The sequence below is a fragment of the Haplochromis burtoni genome, unplaced genomic scaffold (genome assembly GCF_018398535.1).
Source record: "Haplochromis burtoni strain Fernald_Lab_line unplaced genomic scaffold, NCSU_Asbu1 Contig_505, whole genome shotgun sequence".
NCBI classification, from domain to species: Eukaryota; Metazoa; Chordata; class Actinopteri; order Cichliformes; family Cichlidae; genus Haplochromis; species Haplochromis burtoni.
The window spans coordinates 202860-220594 of record NW_024582866.1 but is presented as its reverse complement, the minus strand read 5'-3'; the positions used below and the strand labels follow the sequence as shown (position 1 = coordinate 220594).

The 17735-nt window shown below is 48.1% G+C and overlaps 1 protein-coding gene across 3 annotated transcripts; it reads right to left on the bottom strand.

The window, feature by feature from the left end:
* Positions 1-1422: 1422 nt before the first annotated feature.
* Positions 1423-17388, bottom strand: stim1b (stromal interaction molecule 1b). 3 transcript variants are annotated; one of them, XM_005947702.3, is made up of 14 exons: positions 17228-17387; positions 16091-16237; positions 12685-12815; positions 12500-12614; positions 12042-12150; positions 11756-11871; positions 11505-11679; positions 8926-9103; positions 8682-8849; positions 7494-7594; positions 6877-7112; positions 6353-6439; positions 5026-5092; positions 1423-2399 (listed from the first exon to the last, which is right to left on the bottom strand). In XM_005947702.3, the coding sequence occupies exons 2-14, from the start codon at positions 16233-16235 to the stop codon at positions 1952-1954; spliced, it is 2076 nt and encodes a 691-aa protein (XP_005947764.1). In that variant the 5' UTR covers positions 16236-16237; positions 17228-17387; the 3' UTR covers positions 1423-1951. The 3 variants fall into 3 exon arrangements, with proteins under 3 accessions (XP_005947764.1, XP_005947765.1, XP_042069913.1); XM_005947703.3 differs by lacking the exon at positions 6353-6439 and having other exon boundaries at positions 17228-17388; XM_042213979.1 differs by lacking the exons at positions 16091-16237; positions 17228-17387 and adding an exon at positions 12996-13467.
* Positions 17389-17735: the final 347 nt, after the last annotated feature.

Genomic DNA, 17735 nt, shown 5'->3' with positions numbered 1-17735 from the left:
TCAACCTCAAAACCTCCGTCGTTACAACAGAAAGCGCAGACGTTTCAAATCCAACCCCCGAGAACACGAGGCGTTCACTGACCTGCGGCCTCCTGGTCTGCATCCGATGCACTGATGAAGAACTCGAGGTCCTCCTCAGTGAATACATGTCTGTGCAGCACTCTGGTGATCAGACTAAAGGTTAGCGAGCGCCTCGCTGTGGTAAACACAGTAAACCTGGGGTCAGTGGTGTGGACATGCTGGGAGCCCTCTGCCACACTTTTACAAACCCTCGGTAATGAAAAGAATGAATAATGAAACAGCAGAGCGCCATGACGGAGGAGGACTTCTTCTTTTAGGACGTCAAAGACGTCTCAGCTCTCTAGAACCTCCCTGAAGAAGACACCCTCTTCCTCCCACACCGCCTTCTCACCATCGACACATACACCTCTCTGCATTGAATCATTATCATCCTCCTCAGCGTCCTGTCTTCCTCCCCTCACCCCACCCGGCAGAGGGCCTTCCCTCCCTGAGCCTGGTTCTGCTGGAGTTTTCCCCTCCTACTGTCGCCCAGCGCTTAATCGTGGGACATCATCTGATTGTTTGGGTTTTCTCTGTGTTCTTGTGGAGTCTTTACCTCACAATACAAAGCGTGCGAGGTGATGAGAACTGACGAGTTGTTGGTGATGACAGCTTCAAGGCACTTCCTGTATGGAGAAACTAGTCACAGGCTTTGCTCCTGTGAACGCACTGATGTTTTGGACCCTTTCTGTATCATCCTAGGTGTTGTCATGGTAACAGCTGGACGACCAATCATACAGTCTGCCAGCACAAATAAACCAAAGATTCCTGTTTCCATCCTTAATGTTAAACATTTGACTTCCATTGGGCAGAGCGTCGTTTCAAGCTGCTTTCCTATTGGCTGGTTGTTAAAGGCGGTCATGCTGCCATCTTTAATCAGAACACCAACATGTCTGGCGTCATTGAAGGTGGAACCTTGACCTGTGAAAACTTTCTCCCTCCAAAATCATCTGGTGGCCATTTGATGCATTTAGGGAACACCTGTAAATCGTAGCCTTTGGAAAGTCTAATGCTTCTGTACTCTGTGCTCTGTGCTGCCCCCTGCTGGTTAAACACTCGCCTGTCCCTCAGATCAGTGAACTGATAAATGGATTAATAGATTATTAAAGGTGCTTGCACTCATCTATTTTCATGTTCTTCCACAACAATGAGAAAAAATGAAATAATCTGAAATAATAAATGCTGTTAGCACAAAATAACCCGTTTGTATGTTATCAGTAGATAAAAGACTACATCAGGAATGATTCAAAGTTATTCTAAAGGTCATTTATGACTCCAAATTGACAACCAGCTTCATTTAAACAGGCTGAACAGACGCAGGTGTGAACGCGCCCTGAATCCCTCCCAGAGAACCAGCAGATGTCCTTTAAGACCACAACATTTATTATTTTTGGTACATTTAAAGGCAGAAATATTCTATTCACTGAGCTGTTTACATGACTCTGTTTAGTCTGGCAGCTTCAGGCCTCCGTACAGGTGAGGCTCAGTCATTGCAGTGCTCTGGGGCATCTTCATCACAAACCACAGTCTGCCTCACAGCAGATTTTGGACTTCTGAGGCACTTTCAGAGGAAAAAACAAAACCGTGATATTTCTTTGGTAACATCGTGAAAACATGACAATAATGTCATCAACTCACAAACAGCTTTTTACACAGGATGCAGTTCCTGCAGTAAAAGTACCACTACAACAGCATTTAAATACTCTGGGAGCCGATGTTGGTGTTAGTTTGCTGGACTGGGGCTGATGGTTGGTCTGGTCGTCCCTGTTTCGGCTCCTCCTCGTCTTTTCTTTGGTGGTATGTAAGGTCTGATCTTCGCTGTCATGCAGAGACACGATCAAAGAAGGGAAACCAGCGGCAGCGTAAAGCGTTTGGGTTCCTGGCGTGATGCTCAGTAACGTCCATGTTTCTTCTTGAAGAGCTTGTTAAAAGCGTTTCTCCTTCGGCTGCCGGACGACTCGCTATCCTCGCCGGCGTCTTCCTCCGTGCCGCCCTTTCTGGTGGGAACCTGGAGCCCCGCCCCCCGGGCGCTACCTGACGAGCTGGAAGAGGTGGACGACGAGAAGACGGCGGTTCCGTCTGTAGCGTCCGATGTGATGCAGAGGGAGCGAGTGGAGCAGGCGGAGGCGAGGACGGAAGCAGAGATGCCCCTCAGCTCCCCGAGGCTGGAGCTCTTCTCTAGACCTCCTCCTCCACCTCCCATACCCAGCCTGGAGCCCGGGTCCTGCAGTGGGTGGAGCCTGGACATCAGGAGGAAGGACTTTGAGCTGTGCTGACCTCGGGGGTCGCTGTGAGACTGCGGGAGGGCGGAGTCAGAGTCTGAGCGGTTCATGATGTCCCTGAAAGAGAAAATCAGAAACGATGGTTTGCGTGAACGTCACGACTGCTGAGACTCTTCACCGAGACGCTGGTGACAGAGCGTCTCGGTGAAGCTGCAGATGATTGGTCGACTGCTCGAGCTTCTTAGCCACCATTTTTAAAAATCAGAATCCACCTCTGAGCTGCAGTTTGACAGCCATGGCTGGAATAACTGAGTACACAGACCGCTGCAGTCATGGTCGACACATCGGTGACCGCCTGCCGTAACTGTGCTGTCAGCACGACGCCGTAAACATGTGCGCTCGTGTCTGAATCGCTGCAGTCTTATTAGAAACATGGACGATGAACAGAAGAAACCGCCTCCTGCTACGTGTTCATATGTAATGACTGGTTCTCGGACTGGTGGAAACGTGGCGCCGACACAGAAACGACTGACTCGTGCACTTATTACTGCAGAGCAGGAAAATAACGAGTTCGTAAAGCAGAAGCTTTGAATGAGGATGTTTTCTGTTAAGTAGAAGGTAAAGGCAAAGTTAGAGGGAAACAGCAAACCACAGAGTCCCTGAAAGATACAACCGGAAAGAACATAAATGTTAATAACAGAGTAGGAAACTCTGCAGGAAACAGTGAAACATTGGGCCTCATTCATCAAGAGCTTTCTCTTTAAGCACCCCTGATCTCTTCTTACCTAAACTCTCAACCTGAACTGTTGAGGTTTGGAAGGAAATGAGTCAAAGGAAACAAATTCAGAGAAAGTCCTCAAAACTCTTGGATACTAACTCTAAGAACTAAAGAACGCCCGTAGAAGATCCTAAAATTAAATTCAAAACATTTAAGAGTCTTCATCCATTTATCTGAGGTTGGGCCACGAAGGCAGCAACGTTTTCCCGAGATCGTTGGGAATAAGACACCAAACAGACATCCTGATGAATCACTCCCAACATCTAAAGGAGCAGTGGCTCCACTCAACATGTTAAAGCTTCTAAACATCTTCAACAAAAGGCGCACATACACCAGTCGAGACAATCAGCAACCTGACAACCAAAGACCACCAACTGGTGCACTGCTTGCTGGAGTAATCTCACAGCACCTTTGAGGCCAGTGTTTGAAGCAACTATGAACAAAGGGTAATAAATAATAAAGGGTTCTGTTGAAGGATTATATCCATGTTTGCATCAAGAGCCTAGTGACCAGCCTTCAGCTGCAGAGGGTAGAAACACAGATCAACCAGCTTCATGTTCTCCCACAGTTCTCTCTTTGCCATCGTCCAGTTCCCACAAAACTGATGGGACTAAACAATCCAAAGGTCCACCTCACCTCCACCTTCCAATCTGTCGTCAGTGCTTGGGGCAACAACACTCCTCCAACCCAGACGACTATTCCACCATATAAAAAAAAGAAAAAACAAAAGACAACTTAAAATCTGGAGATACTTAAGCATAACTTGGTTTCTCAAACAGAAACACGGTTCTAATGTTCCTAAAAGGACGACCTACGCTTTGAGCTCCAGTCGATAAACGTCACAGGGCTGAATACAACAGGCAACCCCAGCATTTTCCAAAGGTGTGGACACTCTGGTCACACCAGGTGAGCTCGCAAGTCCTCAGCAAGTCCACAAACACATCGACTGGATGGCCTAACAACCTTTCCAGGGTTCAACAACTTTCAATTACTGTCGACCCTGAGCACTACTATACTTTAAACTCTGAAAGAAAGCGCTCCAGCAGGTGCTGAGGACTACACTCTGACCAAGTCGAGTGAACCACATCTGGTCCAGCAGCAGCTGCTTTTGACCAGAAATACAGACAAAGCTCCAATCTGGTCACATGTCAACTTCACAGCTTTGAACACCACCTGAGGTACATCTGAACACCTTCACCGAGTCCCCTAAACAGAAGCAGGCTGTACTTGCAGACAGCTGCAACACGGCCAGAAGAACCACGAGGTTAAAGAGAAGCTTCACTGTTCTACAGCCAGGACGGCGTCCATGTGGTTCCTCCTGAACCTCCCAATACGATGGATTCCAAACTCTAATATACTTTGACAACCTTCCCTTCTTCTATCAGCTGCTCCCTTTAGGCGTCCCCACAGATCACCTGCAGGCCTGCTCACAACAGCATGTCCTTCACTTTTGACCACCTGAGAATTCAAACTAAAACTTGAACTCGAACCGGCGAGTCTCATAAATTATCTCAAACCGAGCGAGGCCCACTGATTCGACTGCTTCGGTCTCGTTAGTGCATCAGGTTTGGAAAACAGTCATGCAGAGAAAAATACCGGAAGCTGCTGGAGTGACAGCGCTGCGCTTGACTTGTCACAGCGCCCCCTCCAGGCGGGAGGCTGGACGTCGCCTCCGCAGAGTGGAAATGGGAAGAACGGAGGAACAGAGCAGAAAAGTGGGCGGTGCCCTCAGCGCATGAAGAAGAGTCAGAAGGTGGAGGAGAGCAGGAGAAGGTGGGGGGGTGAGAAGAGGAGGTGGGGCTGAGGGAGGGGTGAGACAGGGCGGAGGAGAGAGAAGGGGGAGGCACAGGGGGGAACTCCAGGTGGCCAATGGAGCGGCTGCGATTCTGCCGGCCGCTGGGAGGGCGGCACGATGTGAACGGGTCACGTCCTTCCTGTGGAACCAAGCTCCGCCCTTCAACCAACCTCTGAGAGCTGAAAGTGTTCAGGGCGGGGTCTCCGATCCTCTGTCGCAGGGGCATCACACTCTGAGCTGCAGGACAAAGAGAGTGTAGAGTTACAAATGAGACTCTTATTTTGGAAAGCTAAAATAAATTCAGCTCACAAATAGAAGAAAGCAGTTTTAAACCAAAAAGGGTCAAAGAAAAGGCAGAAAAATGTGCTTGTATTTTGAAATTTAGCAGCCAAACCTTCAAAATAAAATCCGGTGTTTTCTTCAGCTTTCAGAACATTTTTCACGTTTCTTCTTTGAGCTCTTCTGTCGTTCAACCTGAGCTCATTTTATTTTTCTACAAGCGATTTTTTTTGTGTTTTTCAAGCTTTTGCTGCATGAACTGACGTCACAGTCCAGCCGAGTTACAAAACATCAGCTGCTATTAAAGTGGATGTTAGTGAAAGGAAGAGGCAGAAGCAGGTTATTAAAATGAAGTGAGGGCTCCGGGACTTCAGAGAAAAAGCAGAAGAACAAACTGAAGTTTGAATGTCCAACCACACGGGAGGAAGAAGATGAGGAGGAAGAAGAGAAACACTCGACGAGGCGTTCACAGGGACACTGACCCAGTTTAATATTTTGACACAGTAACTAAAAATCATTAGTGCCAAACGTAATAAACTTACCGATTTTAAAAGAAGTTAAAAAATATTCAGATTCAAATCTGAATATTAATGTTGCCCATTTAGTAAGGCCTTATTTTTGTGCCACTATTCTGAGCGCATATTAAACAATTGCAGGTGCAAGTGTTGCATTTTGAGGAAAAATTTATTTTGAGCGAAGAAAAGCTAAATTTGAGTGAACAAACTTTATTGCTGCGTGCACAAACTGTATTTCAGCTACAATCATACCCCTATAGTTACATTCGTGCCTATAGTTACATTCGTGCCTATAGTTACATTCGTGCCTATAGTTACATTGTAACATCAGTTTCAGGTGGAACAGCCAGCAGCTCCCGTGTGTTACGCACTCAAACGGTTTAATATTCTGACATTTCCATCAAGGATCTAACTTCCTTGATTAAAGGAAAACTTTCTATAGTAAAATGCACTTCAAAGAAAAAGAATCTGTGTTCATGTGAACGTCTTTGCACGACTGATCAATACCTCTGTGTCTGATTGAAAAAGATTATTCAGACTTTGCAGGAATGAAGAAAAATTATTCTGAATTTTTCCTCTGATCAGGTTTCCTTTGAAATGCTTTAAAGGATCTTAAATGTGTTTTAGGTGCTGATTGGTTGGGTTTGTACAGAGGTATGAACCAATCAGAAGAGAGGAAGGCTAAGGAAGGGGTGAGGCCAACCGGATTGTTTCCACGCTGACTGGGTGTCTGCGATGCCACTCAGGGGCCAGAGGTCGCTGACTCGCCGGTCCATCTGCCACGCTGCGTCTGGAAGGAGCCAATCAAGAGACGGCAAGAAAATAAGACCAATCAGAGGAGGAGGCGGAGACAGAGAGGGGACCACAGGTGAGCTGAGAGAAGGTAAGTAATGATTAACTCTGAAGTTTAGGGTTTGTGTTTTTGTTGCATCATGTGACTCTGAAGAAGAAGAAGAGTTGAAGGAAAGTTCCACTGTTCTTAATTCAGGACTTCACCTTAAGATTTTATTCTATGAAATGATCAGAGAGCAAAAGTGTATGAATCAGAACATCCAAATCTTTGTTCTGAGTGTAGAGATCAGCTGATCTGCAAAAGGCAGCAGGTTAAGAGCCATCAAAGCGATCCTGAGTTAGCTTAACTAAGCTAACTCGGGATCACAGCCGACTTTCCAACTGCTAGTTAAACTGACTCAGGGTTACTGTGATGACGTCACAGAGCAGACTTACACTGCAGCGTCCCCGGAGAAAGGATGTCCTCGTCCATGTCATCTAGGTCATCAGAAAGGAGAAGGTGCTGAGGGGTCGGAGGTCGCAGCCCGAGGAAGGACGGGTCCAGGTTGAGGGCGGTGGCTAGCGCACCGAGGCCTGGATTGGTGACCAAACAGAAGCCCGTCAGAGACTCGATCTGCTGCCAGCGGTGCAGCTTCTCCCGCAGCGCTGCTGTCACCTCAGCCAGGGCCTGTCTGAGGAGGAAGAGAAGCAAAATAAGCTACCTGTGCAGGTAACACAGGTGCGCGTGTAACAGGACGTATCAGCAAATATATGTCCCACAGAGTGAGCACAGAGGAAAGAAACAGGAATATTTATACAGAAAGAATAGTTCAGGGACTCCACAGTCACCTGTCCATCAAGCAGGCCACGCCCCTCCAAATGCCAATTCTAAGCCTTAATTTAATTTAAAACAGGTTATTTAGAAAAATAATCTACATAGACCAAACAGTTTGTGTATCAGGCTGCAAGCATGTTTGTTTCTGCTGTAAAGTTTAACATGGGAGTCTATGAGCACCGACTCACTGCTGCCTCCGCTGGACATCAGAGGAACTGCAGGCTTTGCGCTTACTCACTTGGCAGAGAGGATCTTGTGATCGACGTCATCCAGCGAGGAGCTGTGAGCCACGTGAAACGTGCCGAACAGAGAACTCCTCTTCTTCTTGATCTTCTCTGCCTGAAACACCAGCCTCATCATCATCATCAATGTTAGTGTGTGTTTTTTCTCACCGTAATGGTAAACCAATATCAGAATATATCGATTCTGTGCAGTTTACTGTGCTGCTCCTACAAATCTATAAATCTTAGCTCAAATCTCATGACAGCGTCTTCATCATGTGTGCTTTAGCTTGTTTGTCTCACAGTCAGGATAACATCAAAATGACAAAATGTAGAAATGATGAGGATCCCGATATGGTTCCTGTATCATGTGTGAGGTGCGTTCAAGGCCATCTCCCCATGGAAGTCCCGCTCTGACCTCTTCCAGAGTCTCAACAGTGACCCTCAGCTTGAATATTTGACATCAACTCTTTATCAGTCAGGACTTCCACAGTAGTCACCTCAGCTCCCGTTTAGGAAAGAAAGCTAAATGCATGTTGTAAACTGTTGGTTCAATCCCGGATAAGCCCCCAACTATTTTTAACTAATAACTAATTAACTATAACTATTTTCCAGGAAGTATTTGAGGATAATGAAGGATTTTGCTGCAGGAAACACACTGTCAAACCAGACTAAAGAGCCTGGACGACTTCCGCTTTCAGCTCTCATAGTGCGTCTAAACCAAACATGATACAAAATTTTGGTTTGTATTACACTCGTAAATATCCACTTTCAGACTTATTAAAGTCCTGTGTTTCTGCTCAGGCCCTGTTTCTGTATAAAACGAAATTTGGACGAGTCAGCTCCAGCTTTTCTTGAAAGGCATCAGTGGGCTTGACCGTTTCCCTCATGCATCAGGATGTCCCCGTCTCTCCCTGACTGATGAACTCACCATGAATGACCCAGAGGACACCAACAGGTTTGTCAGGTTTGGACACTTGCTGACTAAGAATTTGATGTTTGCAGGACATCAGAGCAGGTCTTCCAGACAGATCTGAAAGTAGAAGCAGCTCCAGAGGTCCTGGAGACGACCTTGAAGGGGCTCAGGGATGGTTTTTGCTTTCTGGAAAGTTGCTTTTTGGCCATTTTCCACAGCAGAAAGTGTCCCTGAGAGACGTCCATCAGAGAAACGTTAAATTTAAGCCAATTATCTTTGCTTCACTCACCCCCTCTCTGGCCTGTAGCAGCTGCCGCTCAGCGCTCTGTTTCTTGATGTTGTAATACTGAACTTCGATTTCGTGCGTCAGCTGCAGCCACTTCTGCAGCGCCTCCGGCGGGGTCCAGTGGGCTCGTGACTCCAGCTCCCGCTCTGCCTTTTTCAGCACCTTGCGGACCTGCGGTGAACACAGAACAAAGATGAGCCGATGAATTGATGGAGGGACGGACGGGCGGTGTTTTAAACGGCCCCACCTGCTCCAGCTCCTCCTCGGCATATTTCTGCCGGCTCCGCTCGTTCTTGTTTCCCTCTCGCAGCTCACGAAGCCGCAGAGCTTCCTCCTTGGCCGAGTTGATCTCGTTCCTCAGCTCCTCCTCCACCTTCACCTTCTCCACCTGGACGCAGCGCTGCTCCTCTTGAGCCTGCTGCAGCCTGCCATGAAAAAACAACGAGAGCAGCAACACGTCGGGTTAAAACAGCTTCACCACTTTCCACCCGTGTCCCATTTCCACAGAGTCAAAGACATTTACGGAGATGAGCGTTCGAATGATGTTTAAGAATCGTCAAAACACGCCAACCTGAAAGGCTCAGCTGAGGTTAGCTGGCTTCTCATGCAACGACAACACGTTCTGGATCAGATTCAGATCTGGGAGTTTGCAAAACATTAATTTAATAATAATGATACTTGTGGCTATGCTGTGGGACAGGAGCTCCAGCAGATTGGAAAACTCACAGGCTGTCACCAAACTGCTCCTGGATCAGTGGAAGAAGTTGGACTTTGATGATGTTCTCAGTGTGTCGAGCCCACAAACTGAGGGCAGCCTGCAGCTGTGAGGAGCTGGAGCAGAGGCTCTGATGAAGGGTAACTTTGATGGTCCCTCACAGAAATGGCAAAAATCCCAAATAAAAACTGAAGAAACTGAAACTTCATGTCTGCATGTCGCAGATTTGCTGAAGCTCACATCTGACTCTCCTCACGGCCCCACAGCCACGTCGTTATGAAGGAGATCAGCATTTCCTGTTAGCACAGGAAGTGAGGTCAGCAGGGTCAGAGCGCTAAACTTTTAGAATGAAACTGTTTTTATTCCTACTCTACTATTTCCTAACCGACCCATTTCCTTATTGACTTTTATTGATGATTAACCTGTGGAATTTCTTACTCATTTTACTGTTTAGTCATAAAAAAAAATAGAATCTGGAAAATGTTCACAATTAAGAAGCTTGACTTCCTGTCATGTGACTGATGACTTCAGCATGCCAGCGCAGCAACACAAAGAAGCTGCTGGCCTTCAGTTATCACTGATGGCAGCAGGAGGCGCTGTTCTTCCACCTGAGGAGACGTGTGTGTGTGTGTGTGTGTGTGTGTGTGTGTGTGTGTGTGTGTGTTGTTGTGTGTGTGTGTGGGGGGGCTATTTGGGAGTAGGACAAACAGACAGCAGCTGGGGGATTTCAGACAGGAAACAGAGCCGATGCTTCAATTGATCCCAGCAGATCAGCTGAGTGTGTAAAAGTAGCAACAGCAGTAATAACAGCTGTGTGTGTTTTAACTCCTGGTATAAGCTCACACAGGAGCAGTGAGGATAATGACAGTGTGAGTGTGCTCTGAAGCCCCTTCTGAGAAGCAATCAGAGACAGGGGGGAGGAAGAACTCCTCTTTAACATGAACAGCAGAACCAGGATCAAGGAGGAGCAGCTGCATGTTGGAGGGCGTGGGGTTGGCTGTGCTTCACAGCCCCCCCGGCTCTATGAGAGACTGTGCGAGTCGTCCACTAGTGAGACTAGTGAGAGCACACAGTGAGCAGGAGCAACGTCACCGAGAACCACGGCCAGCGAACGCATCGCTGCATCCACACAGGAAGCTCGTCTGTCTCGTGAAGAAGGTCCAGACCTGCAAACATCTGGAGCTTTATAAGGAACAGCTGGAGTCTGCAGCGTGTGGAGAGCAGCTGACTTTATAAAACAAACACACGATTACTATCAAGATAACTGCTTGCTGCCATGGCAACGCTATCACTTTGATCTGCAATGTGATCGCTGTTACAGCGTGTGTGTGTGTGTGTGTGCGCAGAGTGAGCTCCTGGGCACTCATGCCCATAAAAGGACTTCAGACAGAACACCTCTGCAGAGGCTGTCCACACACACACACACACACACACACACACACACACACACACACACACACACACACACAGGTTGCTTCCTTGTGCTGTCACAGTTATAATAAAACGAGCTGCTCTGTTTTTTCTCTGGACTTTTTTAAACAACCTGCCAAAACACAGAGCCACTGCTGGGGGTGTGGCCTGTTTGATGACAGGCTGCAGCTGCTAGCTGCGTGCTAGTTCACCTCTGGTCCTCTGGGCCGTCTTTGTGCTGTCAAATAAACCCATAACGTGGCTGCTGTTCAGTTAACGGTTTAGAGCAGGGGTGTCCAACTGCAGGCCTCGAGGGCCGGTGTCCTGCAGGGTTCAGATGTGTCCTTGATCCAACACAGCTGATTTAAAGGGCTAAATGAAAACATGTCTTGACGTTCTCCAGAGGCCTGGTAACGAACTAATCATGTGATTCAGGAGTGCTGACCCAGGGTGAGATCTAAAACCTTCAGGACACCGGCCCCCGAGGCCTGCAGTTGGACACCCCTGGTTTAGAGGAAGGATTTTAATTGGATGTTACAGGTCAGCAGGTACCTGCGTACAGTCTGTAACTCCACCCTCTTGTCACAAACCCCCCCCAGAACACAACATGGTGGCTAAAATGCTAATGTTGCCTGCTACCATCTTTTATATACAGTCTATAGACCATCAGCTGAGTGTGGGCGTGGTGCTGGAGGACGTACTTCTCCTGCAGGTCGAGCAGGCTTTGCTCCGCCCTCTGCAGGCTCTCCAGGTCCTTCACCAGCTTCCCCAGGTCGTCTCTGGACTTCCGGGTCTGGGCGTAGGCGAACCAGCAGCCGCCAAGCGCCATCAGGATGGACAGACCCAGCACCAGGTCCTTCCAGCGGCTCTGCTGGCCTGCAGACACACAGACATTACACACCAGCAGCATGCGCAGAAACACGCGCACATGCACACGTTGCTGCACACACACCTGGCGGCGGCCCGAACAGCACGATGTCGAGAGCTTTGAGCTGCAGCTTCTGAGCGTGACTCCGGTCTAAAATCTTCAGCACGGACACGGTCAGGGTCGCGTTCTTCACCGCCAACCTGCAGGAAGTGGAAACACACAGCAGACACACACATCGCGCTCTGAATGTTTACGCTAAAACGTGCTGAACTTTGTGACCTCGCAGCTGAGGACGGGTCAGGATCAGTGTCTCCGTGTTACTGCTGACTCACGGCGAGCGTCTGTGTTAAATAAAGATCGTCGTGGTTACCTGGGCAGCGCTTGGCCGTCCAGCTGGTGTCTCCTGAAGCTTTCGCTGTACTGAGGCAGCTCGACGCTGGCAAGCCAGTCCTCCACCTGCTGCACCGTCCAGTTGTAGACTGAAAACACAGTAAACACACCTGAAGCAGCCGGCATGTGTAAACAAACAGGAAACTGTCAGCGTCGCCGAGTGATGGCGGCTTTAACTCCAGCCTCTCCTCCAAAAATAGAGTTTGACAAACGTTGTGTTTTTGTTGCTGACAAACTGAGCAGGAAGTCGAGGCAGCATTTTTCCCCTCATCGTTTCCTTTCTGCCTTCACACCTGCTGATTTTAACTGCAGCTTTTATTTTGATGGGGTCAGACAGGGAAGTACACCGCACATCTTTAACTGGCGCGTGTGCTGGTGTGCGCGTGTGCTCGAGCCTGGTTGGAGGGGAGGTGATGGTGCTCCCTCGCTCACACCCACCTTCGGAGCCCTTCCAGGCGTTCCACATGTCCTCCACGCTGATGTGGGCGTCGGCTCGGTGGAAGCTGCTGTGTTTGGCTTTGGGGTTGTGATCCTTCAGATCCTCCCTGAGAAACTGAGAGCAGCTCACGGTTAGAGTCTGAGCCCGCGTGCACGCGTGAAGCTTTCGGAGCCTCGTGTCTCACCTCGTCCGTCTCGGTCGCGTCCACCGTGCCGTCGGCGTCGTCGTCCATCAGCTTGTGGATGCTGCGGATCGCCTCGAAGCTCAGCAGAGAGTTCTCGTCCTCGCAGAGCTGCTGGTCTATCGCGCACAGATCTACGAGAGGAAACATCCGTCACTGAGTCACAGCCGGGACAATCCCCGCCCACCGTGCGTGCTGTTGCGGTGGTCAGAGGTCACCGGGGGCCAAACACAACATCGAGTGACACTTTATTAAAATGAGCCTGTAAAAACGTTTCCCTCCATCTTTGCAGGCACACAACGTCTCTGACTGACCTCCTGCTGCTCAGGTATCATCCACGTGTGACTTCCTGTCCTGGTTTCAGTTCAGCTCTAGAGTGACCACGCCACACGCAGCCAGAGACAGCTGCACGAAGAGTAAACACTCATCGCTCACACCTGCCATCTTTGTTTGGGTCACAGAACGGAGACATGTCCCGCAGGAAGTTATTTTAGGTCTGCCTTTAAATCTACTTTCAGTCTTTCTGTAACAGTTTCAGGCTCTGTGGCTGTTTCATCTCCGTCTGTGATTCATTATTCTTTCTGTTTCCACCAAACAACATCACACAACAACTCATGTTCACATGAACGACGACTACGAGGAAGTAGGGAGCAACTGAAAGTGCCACACTCACTTCCTGTTAGCCTCTGCTAGCAGCTAGCGTCTGATCGTCACCAAACATGACAGCAGTGAAAAGTTCATGACTGCATTTGGTCATTTCAGCCTCCGAGAGTGTGTGTGTGTGTGTGTGTGTGTGTGTGTGTGTGTGTGTGTGTGTGTGTGTGTGTGTCTGTGTCTGTGTGTGTGTGTGTCAGTTGTGTGTCAGTGTGTGTGTCAGTGTGTGTGTGTGTGTGTGTGTGTGTGTGTGTGTGTGTGTGTGTGAGTGTGTGTGTGTGTGTGTGAGTGTGTTTCAGTGTGTGTCAGTGTGTGTCAGTTTCAGTGTGTTTCAGTGTGTGTCAGTGTGTGTGTGTCCCCTCATCTTTGTGAGGACCGAAATCTGCATTTTACTATACTTGTGAGAACCAACAGTCACTTGTGAGGACACACACACGCACACAGACACGCACACAGACACGCACAGACACACACACAGACACACAAGCTCAGGTTTTCTGTCATTAGCAGTGACACCACAGAAGAAGACCGGGATGAGGTGAAGAGCGCCGGTGTCTGAGGCTTAAGACGAGCAGCTGTGAGGACGGAAATACTCGGATGACTGGGAATAATGAGGATGGAGGTCGAGTCAAAGTTACACAGTCACTACACTTCCCATCATGCATCCTGCACAGCTTCTGCAAACGCATTAAGTGTAACAGCTGCCTTATTACCACCATCACTGCCTGTGGAGCTGAAACACCTTCAGGCTCTCAGTTTTCTCATAGGACCGGAGCACGTTCTCCTCCATCCTCACCATCTCTACTTCCTGTCCGCGATCAGGCTGTGGGCGGAGCCTATCTGTCACCCTGCTTCCTTTGACACTGTTAGCTTGTCATTTTCAGGAAGCTGTGGTGAGCTGCCAACGGCTAGCTCCCACGCTATCAGTGCTGCACAGCTCTGAGGCAACGCACGCACGCACGCACGCACCGTCTTGCTGTTTGGTTCCTATGAAGAACACCCACAAACACGCTGACCGCACACAGGAAGTGCCGCCGTCTTTGGCAACAATAGCTGAGCGTCACGTCACCTCTGTCAGCCCGTGAAATAACTCTCGCCTCTTCGTGTTGTCCTGAAACACTGACTGCAGCGTGCTGGCTTGTCTCAGCATGCCGGAGACGGCTCTGAATAACTGCCAATGCTTGATGAAGACATCTCATACTACGATGACAGAACGCCGCTGCTTTACATGACCAACGGAAGAGCGAGCAGCAGATCATCGTTTGTCCTCTGGTCAGACTAGACATGACCCTCGGAGAAAACCTCAACCACTGACACGTCAAACTCCACAAGCAGTTGTTTAAATGGAGGGGGCTTATTCTGCTTGTTACCAGGCCTGTTCTCAGATCTGTAGATCTGCTGTCTGAAACTGGCTGCTTTAGCTCCCGTCTCTTTAAGGCACCCCTCCTTAAAAGCCCACATTCTTATGATTGGCCTGATCCTGAAAACCTGCAGAGGGGCAGGTCCAGACTGCTTATAAAAGATGGACGTAGCTTTCACATCTGAAAATTGAAGCCAGTTTTTCAGTGTCTGCAAGCTTTCTAATGTCCAGCAAGGGGGTGACCCTAAAAGAGAAGTCTTGATTGGAAGTCCATGAGCCAATAGCCTTGAGCTCAGGAAACACCTCATGAGTTTCAGGTCATGTAAGCACAAAAAAACTGATTTGGGTTCAGTTAGCATTTTGAACTAACCTTAGCAAAACAGGTAGCAATGTAGCAGCAAAGGTAACCTTGCTGGGTATCAAGCAATTTTCTCGCATTAGCCAGTAAGCTAGCATTAGTTAGTATGACTTGGAAAAAAACAGGTGTTATTTAATGAAGCCCTGGTTAGTTAGGACAGGAGTCGACTCATGGACGGATTATTAGCCATCTTTATTCTAGCTAATGTTAGCTACACTAGCATGCTTGCTAACCCAGTCATATTAACCTTTGTGTTGTCCTCAGGTCAAATGACCCCAGGTGTATGGGAATCCAGAGGACATTACAAGGGTTAAAAGCTACCTGATGTAATAAACGTACTGTCCTGAGTAGATAAGAAAGAAAGAAAGTGCACTTTATTGGTCCCCGTGGGGAAAATCCCTCTCTGCATTTAACCCATTCACTCAGTGAAGCAGTGGGCAGCCATTGGGCGCCCGGGGAGCAGTGTGTAGGGACGGTACCTTGCTCAGGGGTACCTCAGGGTAGCTGTTCAGGGGAATCGAACCCCCGACCTTCCGATCATGGGGCTACCACTCTACCTACTGAGCTATTCCTGCCCAAGGTAAGGTAGGCTAATTCATCCAAAATCTCTAGTATGGTCAGCTACGAGTTTTAAGTGGAATAGCAATCTAACAGCTAGCTATCTAACCTCACCATGATGTTACTTGTATTAAAATCATCAAACAATGTTAATTTTCTCCAGCAAAGATGTACAACTAACATTTACTCTCTATGATAACGGCTAACATGATTAACAAGTAGTTAGCAAGCTAATTATAACGGACTGGGAATGATTCAGGATTTTTCTGCCATCACGATGACTTCTAGCATAATTAATAACAGTATTTTGAGCCACTTTAATTTAAAATGAATGTAATCTACAGCATCCTAAGATGGTACAGGAAGTCTTTTAATTTGAAAAGTAATCAGGATCCCCGGTTTGTTTAAAAAATAAAGGTTTGTTTTGTAAACAGTTAAATAATCATTCATATACACATGAACATAAGAGTGCTTCATACCTGAGGTTGTGTCGCTGGTGGACACCACATGATGATGATGCTGTTCCGGGTGGGCGTAGTCACTGCTTCTATCCAATCCATGATGAGCCTCAACACGCATGCTCAGCAGACACACACCTGCCAGCCACACACACACACACGCCATATCTGAGGAGGAAGCAGAAGAAGCCTTTCAGAATAAAAACTGAAACGCGTGGTTGAGTATGAGCCGCTGACAGGTGAGTGGATGGTGCATGTTCATCATGGATCGATCTGTAAACTAACGAGTCTCCAGCAGCTGCTGTCCCGGGGTCCGAAGACACGAGCGCTTTCGGGAAACACCTGTTCATGCAGATAATCAGTCCCTCAGCCAATCAGCTGCACCACAATGAAATGTTCTGAAAGCTGACATTGTCTCGTCAAACAGCACCACAGTGCCTGTGAACACACACTTCGCAAACAACACCAGACTTCATTCAATCTTTGTTCACGTTAGATTTTATTCTGAAACTCCCAATCTTTGTATTTTAGGAGAACAGCACTGAGTGGGAAACTGACAATTTGGCTAATTTAGGACTGCGTTTATTCAAGTGAACTTCTTACTTTCTGGTTCCATTTTCATCAAACAAAAACACTGTACAGACACACTGAGGGCTGGTTTCCCACACATTCATTATTATATAATACTATATATAATAATACACATCTGCTCAAATACAATCAGACCAGACTCCATTCAAATTTCGGCCACTTTTAGAAGATTTATCTGGCTGTGGTTTGGCAGCTAAAACGGAGCACACGAGGCTGTTTTAGGTGAAGCCTGGTTTGTGCTTCTCCCGTGAGGACTGGGATTATTGATCTGATCGTTTTACGCACAAAGCTGAGTTTGATTAAGGAGGAGGCGTTCACGGCCCGGTGCTCATCTCTCTCAGCTGAGCTAGTCTTTTTCGCCGCGTTTTAAACACAGCAGCACGTGACCCCATCGCTGATCTATCGATACTTTGCCGCTTCAGCAATCACATGCTGCTTCCCGCGAGAACTTTAACGTTTGTTTAAAAGGGTCAGAGGTCACACAGCTGTTCGGTTTCCCACCCGCTCGGTTTAAACCCCGAAAGTTTCACAAACAACTAAAATCAGCTGAAAGTGAACGCCACGCACCTCTAACACATCGATCCCATCTGATCAGCTGTGATCGATCCGGACAGAGAGAATCACGCAGTCTGCTCCGCACTCCTCCACCCTCCGACTCCAACTCCACAAACTGCAGTTGCTGAGAGCACGAAGATATCCGCCTGTGCCGCGTTCACGGACCCACAGAGAGCTCCGAATTCAAAAACCTCAGGATATACATATATTTTTTAAATCAAAAGGCAGCGCCCAGTTGCTTCTGCAGGGTGACAGCGCCACTCTGAGGTCAGTCAGAGGAAGTGCAGCTCGCCCAGCGGTCACATCAGTGCTGACAGGAAGTGTAACCTCGAAATAACGCGTCACCAGAACACCAGAAATGAAAGCAGACTCCGCCAAAGTGCTGAATATACAAGTGAGACCAAAGAAGAAGAGGGTTCATCTCCGTCTCCCTGTCAGCTTCACCTGCAGCTTTTTGGCCAATCAGATCCCAGAAAACAGCCTCACGCTTCCTGAGAGGTCAAAGTGCAACCTGTTTCAC